The sequence below is a fragment of the Phaethon aethereus genome (assembly GCF_964289735.1).
Source record: "Phaethon aethereus genome assembly, chromosome: 1".
NCBI lineage: Eukaryota > Metazoa > Chordata > Aves > Phaethontiformes > Phaethontidae > Phaethon > Phaethon aethereus.
This window is the reverse complement of record NC_138575.1, coordinates 41797778-41814261: the sequence shown is the minus strand read 5'-3', so window position 1 is coordinate 41814261 and position 16484 is coordinate 41797778. Positions and strand designations below refer to the sequence as shown.

General features: G+C 39.1%; 1 protein-coding gene across 1 annotated transcript; it reads right to left on the bottom strand.

The window, feature by feature from the left end:
* Nucleotides 1-4425: 4425 nt before the first annotated feature.
* RAB21 (RAB21, member RAS oncogene family) lies at nt 4426-15997 on the bottom strand (the record flags this gene model as incomplete). Its single annotated transcript, XM_082004055.1, has 7 exons — nt 4426-4565; nt 5464-5552; nt 5987-6041; nt 6851-6914; nt 8417-8524; nt 8707-8766; nt 15851-15997. 7 exons carry the CDS (start codon nt 15995-15997, stop codon nt 4426-4428), a joined length of 663 nt encoding a protein of 220 aa, XP_081860181.1.
* Between the last annotated feature and the right edge of the window lie 487 nt (nt 15998-16484).

Genomic DNA, 16484 nt, shown 5'->3' with positions numbered 1-16484 from the left:
TTCATAAATTGTCCCTTTTCAAGCCATCTGAAGACAAGAAACATTCCAGATTCTCCACAACTCTCAAAACTGTTTCTCCATCTCATTCTGCTCAATACAGTAGCCAGTGACAGCTCTAGAAATACAAGAGGGAAAAGTGCACATTGTTATTTTTTTTGACAGAAAAAGCCTAAATTCAGTAAACAGCTTCATCACTGAGATGGACAGGTTTGTCCTAAATAGAATAAAAATCCTGGTGTTGAGCAGAATCCCCCAAAGAGTAGCATGAACAACAGTGCTCAGCACAGTTAAAAGAGAGCTAGTTTTGGGGCTATCTTTCTTGAGCTTGTGCAGCAACTAGTGCCAAGGATCTCAGTCTTCATCTGCAACTCCTTGACACAACTGTAGTAAAAGTTATCCTCACTGCAATATGCATTTCCTGATTTGTCAGGAAAAAAAAAATCCTAAACTGCAACACAAACTAAGATTAACAAAGTCAGTTAACTGTAAATAGCTCATAAACTAGCATATTCTAATCGTTTTAAGTAGGTTAGCATCATGTCTGAAAAACTGTTCAAAGGTAGTTGTATTCTCTTTTGTGAAGCAAAAATGGTATTTCACAGAAGGAAAAACAACCTAGTAATATTAGAAAAGTCTTGAATTAGGCAACTACCTTGCTGAGAAGATATACTAGCAACTCCACCAAGACATAACTCATTAGCCCACTAACTGGTCACCTTCAGTTTTACCAGCAACTTCAGCTTCTCTTACTTGCTTTTTTCTTTCTACTTCTTTTCCTTCTACAAAAAGCAGAAAAACAGAGGTGGCCAGCTCCAACTCTCTTATTCCCATACTCTACCATTCATACCACTTAACTGCTTTCAGCTTGTGGAGATTCCTGACCTCCATTTGTCCTCAAGCAGGACTACCATTCTTCTTACCTTCTTTAAACTGTTTTTACTGACAGCATCTAACATTTTCAGAGAACTCTATTTGAGCTCCAACCACTTTCCGTGACCTCATACCTTTTTGCATAGCTTTTTTCATCTGGCTTGGACTCTAAAGTAGAAACTGAATTACTAGTTTCTTCAAGAGGTGCGGGCAAAAGTACAAGTTAAACGCCTAGAATAAAAGCAGCATGATGAAAAGGGCTATGGGATACTTTTTAGTGTGGTAGTAAGCAAGAATGCCTGTCCACAATGTGTGAACATTGAAGAAAACCATGTAGTCAAGGTATCACCCTTGACTGCTTCAAGAGACCAGCCAATGCAGTTCATCTGGACATTAGATGTCCCCATCATGGAACTGTATGCAAGATCACTGCAAACCAGATGAAGTAATCGCCCCCAATCTTTACAGCTAATTACACTCATCTCCAAGTACTACACATCTGAATTTATTACAGTGTTCTTATAAAAGACCAGATGGACTGATTCAGATAACTTCTGAACTATAGTCTAAGTGCAGTAAGACAATGTCCATTTATAACTCCTAACAGAGATACATACTGCTGCATTAAGTGTTTGGACTTTAGTTTGTTAGATTTTTATCTCGGCAAGTGATAAAGTTTCATAGGTAGCTCAAGTATTCATAGCAGCAGCATCAAGACTGAGAAAGTACTATAAAGTTGTTTTAGAATGGTATTTGTAGTAAGCCAGACCTTTATTATATGAGTAATCTTTGTCAAGATTTAGTCTGAGGAAGCATGCTCAATGTTGACTTACGTGCTGTAAGAGATGTCTGGCTGGTTCTATCCACCCCACAATAGAGGTACTTTCTACAGACATAGCTGTTCTCTTGCACTCTCCTCAGAAAAACAAAAGATAGCTTACTTTTTTCAGCAACAAGAAAACAGTTTTCCCAAAGACACACAAACCAGGCCATCTGGATAGATTCCAGAAAATGCCAGACTCTTGAAAACCAAGCCACACAGTAGTAATACCAGGTTACTTGAGTAAGATCCTGCTCAAATACAGAAAACCAAGCTATCTATGCCTTCCTATATTTAATAAAAAGAACACTCTATAGATATCTTCAATAAAGATGCTTTTTCCTGGAACTGTTGTATTTTGTCTGCTAACAATGAATAGCTGAAATCTTATGTTAATCAGTCTAAACAATCCATAATGTTTTCACTTGTGTCTTCAAAACCAACTTCCCTGACTTCATGAAGCTATACTTCTTTTGTAAGGCAATATAATGATACCCTGCTAAGCACAGGCTTTAAGTTCCATACATAAAGTCCAACCAAACTGGAGCTTAGACAGGAAGATTTCCAGAAAGTATTTTCCATGCTGTAGCTTAAGAAAATTAACTTCTGAGAATTTCCCTTAAAAAAATTTTGCTAATACCAACCAGAACCTTTTTAATCATACAAAATTGTAAGCCTCCTTACTCCCACCTAAGTTCTCAGTAGTAATACTAAACCACGACACAAGTCTAATTGAGGTTGGGTTGTCTTTTTCCCCATCTCTGAAAAATGAAATGTGAATCAAAAAATCTGGAATTCCTATTATGAGGAGATTCCAGTCTTGAACATAGAGTCTTGCCAATTTCACTCCTTATATCAATATTGACAAGACTGACTTTCATCTAACTGTATGGATTTCAAGGTACTGGCTTTAGATCAAACTGACCTGTTTAACTTTGGCAAGGCTCACTGTTAAGTTCACTACAATAAAAGAATGTTAACTTGATGGTATTGCTACATATACACACACTCATGAATTTTAGATTCACACCAAAGCTCTGTGCAGTCAAGACACTTTACCTTCACCAGCATGAACAGATCACCTTTGTCTATCATGCACACAATCATGTCAGAAGAGCACAGCAATGGTGGCTTAAGAGAAAGTATCTATACCACAGTTTAAGCAAAAAGGGGAGAGATGCACCAGGACCAGTCTGTTTAAAAGCCACCTATTATTTCAGAGAAAATGAAAATCAGACTGAAGACAGCACACTTCGCTTACACAGCCTGATTAGTTACTACTCCTCCTTTTGTGCATCAGAACATACCCACACCATTCAATGCATTCATATACAAGACTAATTCTACCCTTCAGAAAAAGGAAGGCCAAGGAATATTCTATTTTGTCATAGACATCAACTTTACTGTTTTTTCCAAGCAAGACAAGTAAAAAAAAGTCAGAGCACAAAACATTTTGAATTTTCAGCTACCACCATTTGTGTTCCTTTGCAATAGCAGTTTATACACTTTTTCTGAAAACCCTCCTCCCAAAACTTAAGTGGGTTTCAAAACGCTTTACAAGAGAAAAAACAAGTCAGGAGTAAGTTCAGTTCTGTCTAGTATCCCCAAAGTTACAACTACATCTGGCAAATTTCATGTCTTCCATTTAATCACTCCAAATCAGAAGCAGTTCTAGTTAACGCCAATTCATTTGTTCACTCAAGCCCTGCAATACAGGGGAAAAAAAATTATGCTCATTAATAGTTTATAATGCTATTATTTGAGACACAAATGTATTAATGCAGCTTAAGAGTTTCTCGTGCATCTGGTTTACTGGCTACCAGACAGATGAAAGCTAAAGTTGCTTTGACTTTCTGGGGATATTCTGAGAGGCCAAAGTAACTGCAGAGGCAAGATATATGCATGTGCCAACCGTTCTAGCTGGGAGTCAAACACCTCAATGTTAAACAGCAGTCTAAGGAAGCATTCTCTTCCCACTAAAGGGATATGGAAATACTGCTGCTTGCCAGAAAAGGCTTAAAAAAATGCTGTAGCTATGAATGTACCAAAAAAAGCTGTTTTCAGGTAGGGGGAATAGAATGAGCAATTCAACAGTACAGATGAAAAGCTTGCATCTTTCACTGACTTATTCACTTCACAATCACTGACAGGACTGATGTACATATTTCTGCACCTGCAATTATAAAAGCAGATAAAATAATACGTAATTTACAATGTGTTTTACCAGCTTGGCATACAGGATGAACAGAATATATCAAAGTAGTTGACAGTTATAGGCTTGTGGAGGCCCTGCAAAAATATTACTTCAGATATCTGCTAATTTAAAAAAAAAAAATCAATTTCCATTTTAGAAGTGATACAATTCAATCTACCACAAAATACAAAGAGCTGCAAAAACGTATACCATTCCAACAACAATGTATATAAGTTATTAAATAATGATCTGATTTAAAAGAATATAAATGAAGCCTTTAAGTAGGTCTTTTCTACATGCATATTATTCCTCATTAAAGAAAAAATATGTAAAAAGGCCATTGGTAATTGCTTTGTTAACCACTGTAGAAAATGCCAATTCTCTGGTCACAGACGCCACTAGTTTAGCACTTAAGGTCTCTGCAGTGTTACATGTGATTATTTTTAAATACTGTTAATTCTATTACTCCATTGGTAAAGAACGCGTGACTTGGAATATGGCAGTCTTCATATTGAGAGGGCAGTGATGCACAGTTTTGTAATTATCCAGAAGAACAGCACCCTCCACTGCTCTGTACTTGTGGCTCATCATCAATGATCTGTACACCTCGCCTTGCTATTCCTGACTGACTGGAACCATTGCCTCTTGCTCTTTCATCCACTTGAGCAGTTTCTATCATTCCTGTAAAGGAAGAAACGTATTAGATGACATTCCACTGCATTTTCTACACACGACTTTGAGATTTTAATCTCTGACATCTTGAGTTACATGCACAAAGTTCAGCAAGACTGGTTCTCCTGTTTATTGTGCAGAACTAAGTACTCAGGTATCACATGGCATAGCTGTAAGAACATACATAAATCTTCTTCCTGAAGTAAGAAACATCCAGCAGCTCCTGTTGACTAAGGGAGATCTCAGACACTCAAATGTTCTGAAGTTAGTGATTTCAAAAGTTAGATTTACCCACCCATATCATGAACATTCTGTTAAAAATGAAAACAAGAAACCTCCCACACCATCTATCGCCCCACCTCCCAAAAAGTGCAACCTACTCTTCAGACACACAGGTGAAGTTTTGCTTAAATCCTTGTATCATGAGAATACAATGAATAGCACAACTTCCCTGTTGCAACATTTTGTCCTATATTAACGTGGTCTCCACCATTTGCTTAGACTGCTGGGTAAAATTTGCATCATTACAGCTTTGAGTTTATGATTTGTAATTAACATCATTTGAGAAGATTTTTGAAAGAGGTTGAAACTTTGAAGCAGGAAATAGTGAGACCAGTCACAAAGTTTGATTTGAGGTTACTATTTACATATGCTGAGTGAAACTGTCATTTGTTGGAACACCAACTGCTAAGACATTTCTGGCGTACAGCATGAATTTCCAATATTGTAAGCATCCAGAGATCAAGCTTCCATAGCTGTTACAGTACACAAGTGGCTTGAAGTAGACTCAATGAAGTCAGTTCTTAGTAATAGTTTACATTAAGGCTTTTCTATAGGGTTTTAAGCATTCTGAACCCTTGAGCATTTTATGAATAAGCTTTTTACCAAGAAGCTAGATAATACCTACTTTTACAGAGGTCAAGAAACAGTTCTTCAATTCCTTTGTTCTGTTTAGCTGAAGTATGATAATGTTTTGCTCCAACAGATTCAGCATACCTGTAGGAATGCAGGTACAGAACTTCATTGTACTAAAGGACTCAATCTTTCTAAGCCACTTTACATGAAGCAAAAAGATGATCACAAGAGGTTTTATTCTAAGTTCAGAGTTAATCTACACATGCTGATTTAATGTAAAAAGGAAACTATGTAATTAAAACTGCCATGATTTATGAAAAACATTAGCTGAAATAAAGAAAATGTCATGTCTAGAAATGCATTTAAACAGCAAATGTTGACTTTAATCACATACACTCAAGTTACACTTTGGTCAGTAAGGACATTCCAGGACTCTGATACTAATAGAACACTTAACACAGCAGCCAGCTAGGCACTGCTGGTTTATGCCTGCCCGTTGTTAACAGCATCACAAGTTTATTACTCCAGCATAATTCTGCAATGACTGTTTCTATTAATAAATTGGTGTGACTTACGTTTCCGCTTCTTGCACTGAAACATGTCTCTCTTTTTCCAAGTCTATTTTGTTACCTGATGGAAACAAGTTAATCTTTCAAGTCTTTGTACTACAAAATTGCCCCCAAAAAAGCAGTCATGTAATCATTGTACCCCACCATTTTCTTAAAAGCTGTCCCAGTAAAGACTGACTTTTTACACAGCTCTCAATATGGAGCACAAAGATTTAAGAATCCCCTTTCACTCAAGCATTTGCAGGCAATGAAGTTCTACTTCTTTAAGAGAGATCAGGATAGCTAAATGCTTCCATATTAAGCCACTGATTCAGCCTTCTGCTTTTCTTTTGTAATTTATTAGCAGCTTATCTGTGCTGCAGAGGTAGTTTTTATAGGATATCCATACATTTATCCTCCCGACAGCATTTTAATTACTAGATCTGATTTTAAATCCAAACCCAGTACTTCTGATGCATTCTGTTTGCATTGAAATATCCAAGCTTTAGGACTCGTGCTACCCCAGAGCACTTGATTATGACAAGTATCCAGCCTATGCCACTGAGAACAGTAAAAAACATGACATTTGAGTACTTGCAAGAAGGATAATACATGTTTGAGGTTTGTGTTTCTCTGTTCAACTACAGTCTGCATGTGTCTGTACCATGCACTTCTGACATGGTGTATCATTAAACAGCTTGTTCTTCAAAACTAACTCTTATTTTCTTCAGTCGACTGAAATTTCTAGCTCCAACTGAGTTTTAAATATCAAACTAACATAAGCTTTACCCCTTCACATGTACAAGCTGTCAAAGCAGTGTTTGGAAGTTGCTATTAATCAGAAGAAACATTTGATTCAGTTGTTAGAATCACATGTTAAAAAACACTTACCTACTATACATAAACAGATTTCATTTCCCAACATTTTTCTTAATTCCTTAACCCAGTTTTTTACCTGCAAAAAGAACAGTTAAGTTTATTTTCACTTGATATACTACTAGCTTAAAGCATTGCAGAACTGACCCATTTCCTTCACTAACTGTTTACTCTAAACTTAAACATTTAGAAGTAACATCGATGGACAAAATAGTCTTTAGATAGCTACACATAGCTCTTGTTCAGCAGGTTTTAGTTCACAGCTGAAGGTAAGAGCAAATTACTTGGGTAAAATGGTTCAATTACTCCAGAAATATAACTCACCACTCCAAGGAACAAGTTCACTGCATTGGCTACTTTAGGTCAGCCATGAGATCTTTTATCAACAGCCACTTACTGACAGATCACAAATGGTACTTTAAGGGTAGAGGTACCTGAACTGAGCTGTTGAGGTTAGATTATAATAGATGTTTGTTTCCTGAGAAAACAAGTGGGACAAGAGTGTCACGGCATCTGATAGTAAGGTATCTGTTGTCATGCTTTCAAGTTGTATGATCACTGCAATGACTTACTGGTATTTTAAGGGAATTTAAGTCATGAAGAGAGGCAATCACTTCAAGAACCTCAAAATAGTTAGGATACGTGATACACAGGTAATTAGGCAATAACTTCTGCAAATTAACCTCCCCTCTTTTTTCAGAGAATATAAGAGTTTTGATATCACAGAATTTTACTAAGTACGGCTCAGCATGAAAAGGCACAAGTTGAAGTAGCACTCACAAGTTGTCACAGTTTTGCAGATGAGGGACAAGAGTTTAACTGCTAGCACAAGTGCTTTACTTGCCCTACAGACTATTTAAATTACTTAAGGTGTTGTGGAACTATACTCTTATACTACTTGTATCACTGCTAACCCAAGTGTTGCCCATACAATTACAATTTCTTACTCCTCTACACAGAAGTCCCACTGGTTTTGCCACAAGCTAATTGGAGACAAACTCACTTAGGAAAGATTGTCACCATTTTTCAGATGGAACATCCTACAGAGTGATAGCACTGATTTGACATAGGGTTTGAAAAAACTCACCTACTCAGACTGATCAACTAATACTGTTGTAAAATAATCAGCCATCAAATTTCAGGTTTTGATGAGGATTTGGGGTCTAGGTATTTATTATCAGTGAGAAAGTAATGTTTCCACTATCATGTATTGCAATTTCAGAGTTCTCAGATCTGTAAAAGGTCATGTCACTTAATATCTTTTAGCAATTTGGTTTATACAGTTGAGATCAGTATTGCATACTATCACAACAGTACTAGTTTATGTTTATAGCTTGTCACAGATTAATTCACACATCTAATTCTCTGGTGTTCTTTGAATAACCCTGCTAGAACTTTAGTAGACTGAAAAAGTCAGCCTTCAAAAGCATACTAATAAGGCATATCCTTCCATTATATGGTCTAAGTTTGCAGATGTAATATATATTGCTATTGCTGAAAACAGAAGGTTCCCATTTATGCACTCATATCACAGATTATCTTTCCATGAGTTCACATCCAAGATAAAAATCTGTCCAGTACCTTTTGAAAAGAGTCTTCATCTGTTATATCATATACTAGAATAGCGCCATTAGAATCCCTGTAGTAGATAGGCCCCAACGCATGAAATCTTTCTTGACCAGCTGTATCCTGCATTTAAAATGCACTTATCAGTATTTAAGACAAAACAAACAATACTTCAAGAAACTCCAACACTTTGAAATTTTACTTTATTAAGAAGTTCCTAATATTTGAGTTCTAGTAAACTTAAGTAATTTTTCAGGAAAATAGTCTATTTAGCTAGGAGAGGGAAAATAGGAAAGTAAACATACCCATATTGCAAGGTTTACTCTCTTCCCACCAATATTTAGCTTCTTTGTAAGAAAAGATGCCTAGAAAGCAGAAAACAGAGTTAAATTTTACACACAAATGTCTTGTTTGACTTCAGATTATTTTACTAATAAAAACATCTGAATCAATAAAAGACAGATTTCTGGATCAAAATACTCTTTAAGGCAGAAGGCCGAGTCAATACTAAACCTGTTAGTCATTTCACTACAGTTTGCCAGGAGTCTATTCTGAATACATTTGCCTGAAGCCAATGATTTACTACGTCTTTTTGCTGTTGTTTTGAATGATTTGGGAAGGATAAGAGTTGTGTGGAAAGAGTCTGAATTCACAACACTGATAAGATGAACTCAAAGCATTTCACAAAAGTACATGAAATTTGGGTAGCAACTGGCCTAACATGATTTTTAATTTGCAGGAATTAGGCAAAGTAGTTCACTATTAGTCAGCTACCAGAACAAAATAAAATAGTTTATCACTAAAAGACTCAGAACACCAGTATTCTCTAAGTTTCCTTGTCCATATATTTTCCCTTTTTTTGCTCAAGTGAACCCACAACTCTCCCCATCTGTTTTGGGGTGGTTTTTGGGGGCAGTAGTGTGGTTTGTTGGGGGGTGGGGTGGGGTTTTTTTTCCAGACACTGTTCCTGAAAGCTCAGTGATATGCTTCTCAGCTAAAACACAAAAGGAAAGCAAGTGGCAGGACAAGAAAAACCTCAGAATAAGCATACAAGCTGCTCTAAGAATTCCACGACATTATCTTCTGAAAACATTTTACAGGACCAGAGCATATTGCATGGTTAGTCTAATTTCAGTAACTCAAGAGTACGTCTGTTCTTCTCCAAGCCTGCATGATCCACATTTTCAAACACCACCTCTGTTGCCAAGTTTATAATTCGGTGGCTAAAAAGGGCTATAATTTAATATAAGTTTAATAGGCTAGAACAGGGTCTGAAGGAGTTGGTACATTAGGAACCTGCTCCCTCCGTTCTGAAGACTAGCAGTAACAGGTTAACATCAGACAATTCAGTTGCCAAGGGTTAACTTTTGTCTTTTTCCTCAAATTATACTCAGTTTTCCTTTCAGCTTCATCTCAACTTGCATTTGGATACAAACAAGTACTCAGTTGTATTTTATGGTACATTCATGCCAGATTATTCTAGGCTGGACTGGTGGCAGCTCAACATGAGCTCTCTGTATGAGCACTGACCAGGCACTGAGCTAACTAAAAGCCAAGTGTATGTGGAAAGTGTCATAGGCTAAGTTAGCTGCTTGAACCAGTCTACTGCTTAACTATACAAGCAACCAGTACACACACAGAAGACCATGGTAGTTCAATTTACACCAGCCTAAACTGCTGTTAAAGTGCCTCTCTGGAGTGCTGCCTGGATTACAGTTAAAGTCATCCAACACTCAGCTGCTAGAGCAGCTCCTGCTCTTCAGCTACTTTCCTAACATCAACTCTGGCATCTGTATGACCTAAGCAGAGATGATTCAAGAAACTCTTCTTTCTTTGAAGTAAATTGTACCTTCTCCCAAAGTTTTCCACTAAGTCTGATAAACTGACCAGAGGAAAAAAAAAAGAAGCTTTCCAAGAGCAGGTATCAACGAACTAATCATGACCCTTGTATTCAAGGTAACTAAAGCGTTAATGCTACCCCTTCGGTCTACAAGGAGATGGCATAAGTCAACTTCAGAGAAAGTTCCAGATAGCATGTTAAAAGTATTTAACACTCCAGCCAACTTGTAACAAACAGCTTAACAGCAGAGTAGCTAATCTTAAACATCAGGAAACCTTTATTTCTTTAATCAAAAACTCTGCAGAAAGCAGTTTATGGCTTTCAGCTAGCTGTCCCTAAGGATTATCTGATCAGTGTCTAGTCTTTATGCAATAATTTGTCCTACTACACCAGATTTTAAAAGCCAAAACCTTAAAAGTGACTTCAGAAGTTTTCATTCACCAACACTTGGGCTATATTAAGAGCAGGTATGGATAGACACAAGGAATCAAGCTTACTTGATAATATTGATATGCTGTACTACAGTACTTGATATTCTCATGCAAATCTCAAAGGAAAACCTCTTCTGAGCCCTGTTTGCTTTTGTCACAACACTGACAATCAAACCTGCTCAGCTGATATGAATTTCACAGGTCCGAGAATCACATTTCTGAACAAAAGGCAGAAAAATCCTCCACAGAAGCACTATTTATATTTTTACAAAAGCCACACAGAACTCAGTATCCATAAAGTTATATCATCATGGCTTTAGACATCGGCCCAATTAATAACACAGATATCTTTACTATCTGACAGAACAAATATTAAGTAGGCTTATCACCATACATAAATTTTGCTTAAGTATCACCAGTCCTTCAGGTCACCACAGCTTTTGATAGCAATACTGTCTTTTAGCACTAAGAGTAGAGTACTTCCTTTCCTATACCCACATATTAGAAGGCCCATACATTCGAGAAGGGCATTTTAGTATTGCCTGGGAAAAAAAAAAGTCACAGGAGACTGTGACAATGGTATTTAGCATTGGGCTATTGTACTCACACTCTGTATTAAAACTTGATGAAATTGTACTAATTAAGTTTTAGTCTACCTAAAGTCTAAACCAAAAAGAGAGACAATATCCTCTATTGGACATCCTGATTACAAGCAAGTTTGTCTAAAAAGCTTGCCTGATAACAAGATTGGAACCTGGTATTTAAAGTAGTCATGGTTAGTAATCAGCAGAAGGCTTTTTGAACATGCTGCAAGAAACAGTTAATACTGTATTACAGATTACATGCCTCATCCTTCTTCATTGTGTTCATATACTTGAGGAACACTGTTAGCAGGCTCCATTCTAAAATTAATAGGTATGGATAAATTTGGCATATTTACCATCAGGAAAGTACATTTTACAGCCACAGTGGCAAACATGCCAAAGACAAACCACCTCACATCTACCTTTTAAACACACCCCCTAGCCCCCTTCAAGTTCCATTTGTCTCATGGAAGAGCAAGGCTACTACTCTTCACTCATTGTGAAGTTGGAACAATAAAATAATCAGGTGAACAGCAGAACTATGCAGTTTTTAGGAATCTGAGGGGAACCCAACATGGAAGGAAGAATCTTAACTACTGTTTTGAGATAGTTTAGAAGCCTAGTTTAGGAAAAAAACATCAGCTGCCAAGACTATCAGAGCCTTTTAAATCAGTACAGTCTAGACAGCATTAGGGAATTACATACAGAAGAGGATTCAACACTTTTTCTAATCTCCAAAGAATTTACTAAATTGCGTACTACAGATTTAAGTCTGAGTTGTAAGTTGGCTTACAATCAGTAACTCCTTTCCATTACTCTTGTTACTATGACAATTTATTTTTGCTAGGACTTTCAAAAAAGCCATATATATGACCACAGTTAATTCAAAGATAATCAATCTCCAACAGCTCTTTGAAGTCAGCTACTAATTTTGGCATTTTGACTCGGTTACCATCTTTTGACTTGCCTGACTTAGAAGAAAAGGATAACACCATTATAAGAGCTAAAATTCCATTCTCTTTACATGCCTATGGAAAAATCTTTTCTTTCTTTTAATTCTTTCTTCTAAGAGCTTAGTTTCATATGCCCATCAGGCCCTGTTCGGAGCTGATAAAGGGGCCAGAGTAGAACACAAGGAAGACCCAGCTGGAAAAGATTCTCTTGAAAGTCCTTCACTAAAAGCAGATGTCACCTGACACTTGACTGCTTCATCATCAATAGAGGCAAACCAGGCATATGAACACTGCGTATAGCACTGAACCTCCCTGCATTGTCTTCTCCCCCCCCCCCCCGATATCTTAGACAGCCAAGACAGCTTTTCCAGGTTATGCAAGTCCAGCAAAGCTAGCAGGATCCGTACAGTATGATTAGTGCCACATCAGCAGCTCTCCTGGATTGGCTATTTTGCAGTCTTCAACACATTTTAAAGATTAGTACCAAAACCTTGTATTTATCTTGAATAAACAACATGAAGTGTCTACCCAATTAAAAATAATAGTTTGACAGTAGGTTTCTTATTGGAGTAATTCCAGCACAGTTCACTTGATATCAATTGATAGCTTAGAACTATCTTAATGACAAGCACTGACCTCAATATTTCAATCAATGGGAACCAATTCTAACTGTCCCACCAGGTATGAAAACAGGTTACGGATTGTATTCATCGCTTGCAAAAAAACCCTACCTTTCCTGCATCAGCTTTTTCACATTATTCTAGATAAATGTGGATCAGTAGCTACCTTAATTTCAGTTTGCAGGTCATCAATATCCTAAGTACACGACTTGAAGCTAACATAACTACAGCAACACATCCCAGCAGCCTCCTAACCTCAAAGGAGGTTCCAGTTCACCATTTCTCTCTAGCTAGCATTTTGGGAAGGGGCAGAGAAAAGAAAAACAGCTCCCTTTCACTAAAAGCCTTCTGTTAATAGCACAAAAAAACGTCTCCCATTTGGGTGTACACAGGTTAACTTCACAACAGAGTAATACTTAAGTGTTAGAATTCAGACAGGAAAGCATAGATACACATGACATAAAAGATGCACACTGACCAATTTAAATACTTCCTATGCTCTCCCCCATCACTAGGCTCACACTGCAGTAACCACCAGCCAGCATCACTACGTAAAATTTCCAGAAGGCTCACCACCCTTTTTGTTGCAATCATACTGGAATAAAGCACTACGCAGTACTCTTTCTAAATCAGAGGTTACAGTGGATAAGAGAGCTTCTTGTATCTAGTGATCTTTTCATATGATGCATCACTGTGGCTTCTTTGCTGAATCAGGAGCTAAGAATTTATCTAATTTGGGGTTTATTGGAACAAAAGTAATTTGGTGTAATACTTTCAGCTGATGCCATGAAACAAAGTCACCTTATCAGATTAAGCCTTTAATCTTAAAAAAAAAAACCTTGTTTTGCACAAACGTCACTTCATTGCTTAATCATATCCTTGTTTCTTCTTATTTTTTAAGGGATGTTTTAATTTGCTAGTGGAAGATCTTACTAAAACTTTCTTCTAGAACTGTAAGATGTAGGAAAACAAGAATAATAAAGATAATACTTTACAAGTGCACATGATATACAGCAAGATTCAACAGTAATTCACGCTGTATTTTTACAATCAGCAAGAAGTATACGTGGCTAAGGAGGCTCATAACAGAAAAGCAAATTAGTTGAGAGACACAGTGCACTCAGTTAAAATACAGAGAAACTAAAATCTCAATAACAAGCATGAGCATGTGCTTCCACTCCTCTATAAGCACACACCCCCCACTCCAGACAGACAAAACCGAAAGCTCTCAAGCCAGAGTATCTACAGACGTTTTCCTGTCAACATTTTGGAGCCATTTAAAGGTCCATATTATGACACCTGTGACACAAATCTGTATTCCAACTCTCTTTTTGCTTCTAATGTTAGGTTTTCCACTACAGATATAAGGAACATGATTAACAAAAACAACACCAGTCTGCATCACATGACTCAGCTCTATCTCTTCCTACATGAGAATTCAGCTATACACAATCATTTCAATGCACTTTAAATGATTGTTTGCTCAGTGCTACACTTCAGCTGCAGCTCTGACACCTACAAGCTACTAGTCATTTCTGTACCAAATATCAATTACCTCTATGGCAATCAGAGCTACAATCAGCTTGCCATAAATGCCACATCATGCCTACTAAACCTACCAGTAGATTAATCCAACAGCATAGTATGAACATAGGGTATTGAAGTTTAAAACTTCTTCTTATTAGCTCTTTATAGCAAAAATGGAGCAACAGTAGCTGTTTATGAAACACTGTGTAGTTTCTAGTGCATATCTAATGTTTCTTTGGTTTTAAGGGGAAGTTTCACTATTAAATACTTCTAAGATACCCAACCCACAAGAATTTTCCCCTAAATGCGCCAGAACAGTGCACAACTAACCGAAGGCTCTTTTTTGGCATCGTTTACTATTTATCCGGTACTTCACAGAACCTCAAAGAGTTCAAAACCCGCTAGTGGCCCAGGTGGTGGCAGGGTTTCTTTCTTTATTTAAAAAAAAGAAAGTATTAAGAGCAACATACAGTGCTAAAACCATATTTTCATAGACATGCTAACAACTGCTAAGAAAGGTGCTGTGCAACTGGTGTAACTGCAAATAAAAAGGTTAAGCAAGCAAAGACATCCCAAAAGACTTTAACACACAACCCATTAAGTTTAAAACATGTTTTCTGAGACCGTGTACAATATGAGTGTTCTATTTTGTGCCACGGCATACATGCCATTCAGTGCTAGTACGCAATGAAAAAAACACTACTTTCAAGCAGACACCCTGTCACATTTCAGAAGTGGAACATCACTTATTAGTTCTTTATAAATTAGCAGACAGTACTACTGAGAATCAGGCCAAAACTCGAAGAGATAACGTGACAAGCAAGTAAGCCTTAAGAAGCTTTTCTGTTAATAAATCATAAGCATTAATCTCATGAATCATTTTGTGAAAGCTGTTCTCTTTAAATAGTAGTATTTAGGTAGTTCAAGTGTTAGGATTTGAGAACATGAGGAAAACTGTAATTAACAGAAATGCAGCACATATGAAACTTAGTCATCAGTCCACTACGAATGGTTACAATAACAACATTACTTTCAAATCATGCTTCCCAAGATTCAAATAAAGACATTCACATACATAACTGGAAAAAACCCAAACAGTTAGCATTCCAAATAGAAACGAGGCCTTTAAGTACCGAAAGCTTAAGTCTGAGAGGTAAACAGAACAAGAAAATTAGCTTCCAGCAAACTCGGCAGGGGACGGCCACCATCTGAAGCGCGGCAGTGGTCACTCCGGCCACCGTTTAAGCGGGAAACGAAACGGCAAGCGCCGAAACCTCAGCGCGGGTTTGCGGAGCGACACGCCAGGAGCCCCCGGGGGGAAGGGGCAGGCCGGTAAGGGCCGCAGGGCGACGCGGGAGCGGGCGGACACCGGCCAGCAACCCCCGAAGGTGCGCAAGGGACGCGGAGAAGAGCAGCGGACACCCCCATACCCCCCCGCCCGCCGCCATGGCCCGGTAGCTGCAGGCAGGGCCCCCCGCTCGCCCCGTCCCGCACCTGCAGGGTGGTGATGTGCTTGTCGTTGAACTTGTTCTCGCAGTAGCGCAGCACCAGGGAGGTTTTCCCCACGCAGCCCTCCCCGAGCAGCACCACCTTAAAGGAGAAGCTGCGGCCCCCGGCCGCCGCGCCGCTCCCCGCCGCCATCCGCTCCCCGCCGACCCGCCTCACATCAACGGTCCGCGCCGCGGCCGCGGGGCGCCGCCGCCACCCTCCTCCTCACCGCCCACCGGGACGGGGACCCGCGGAGCGGGAGCGAAAGGGAGAGCGGAGAGGAGAGGGGGAGGCGCTGCCGAGGCCCCCGGGGAGATGTGGGGGGGGGTGGGGTGGATGAGAGGAGGAACGCTGAGAACCACAACGTTCCCCTCGGCCGGCAGCCCCGCTCCCCCTAATGGCGTCTTCTTCCTCCTACGTCACGCGCCGATCAGTCACGCGCACCCCCCGCCGCCAATGGGAGGGGTGGAGGCCACGGCGGCGAGAGGCCCCGCCCAAGAGCCGCGGGGAGGGGCGGAGTCTGCCGGGGGCGGGGCGGGGACTGCGTCGGAGCCGTGTTTGGGCGAACGGCGGCGGCGGCGGCGGCGGCGGCCAGCTCTCCTTAGGCCGCGCCTGCGAGCCCGGAGGGGCGGTGGGCCGT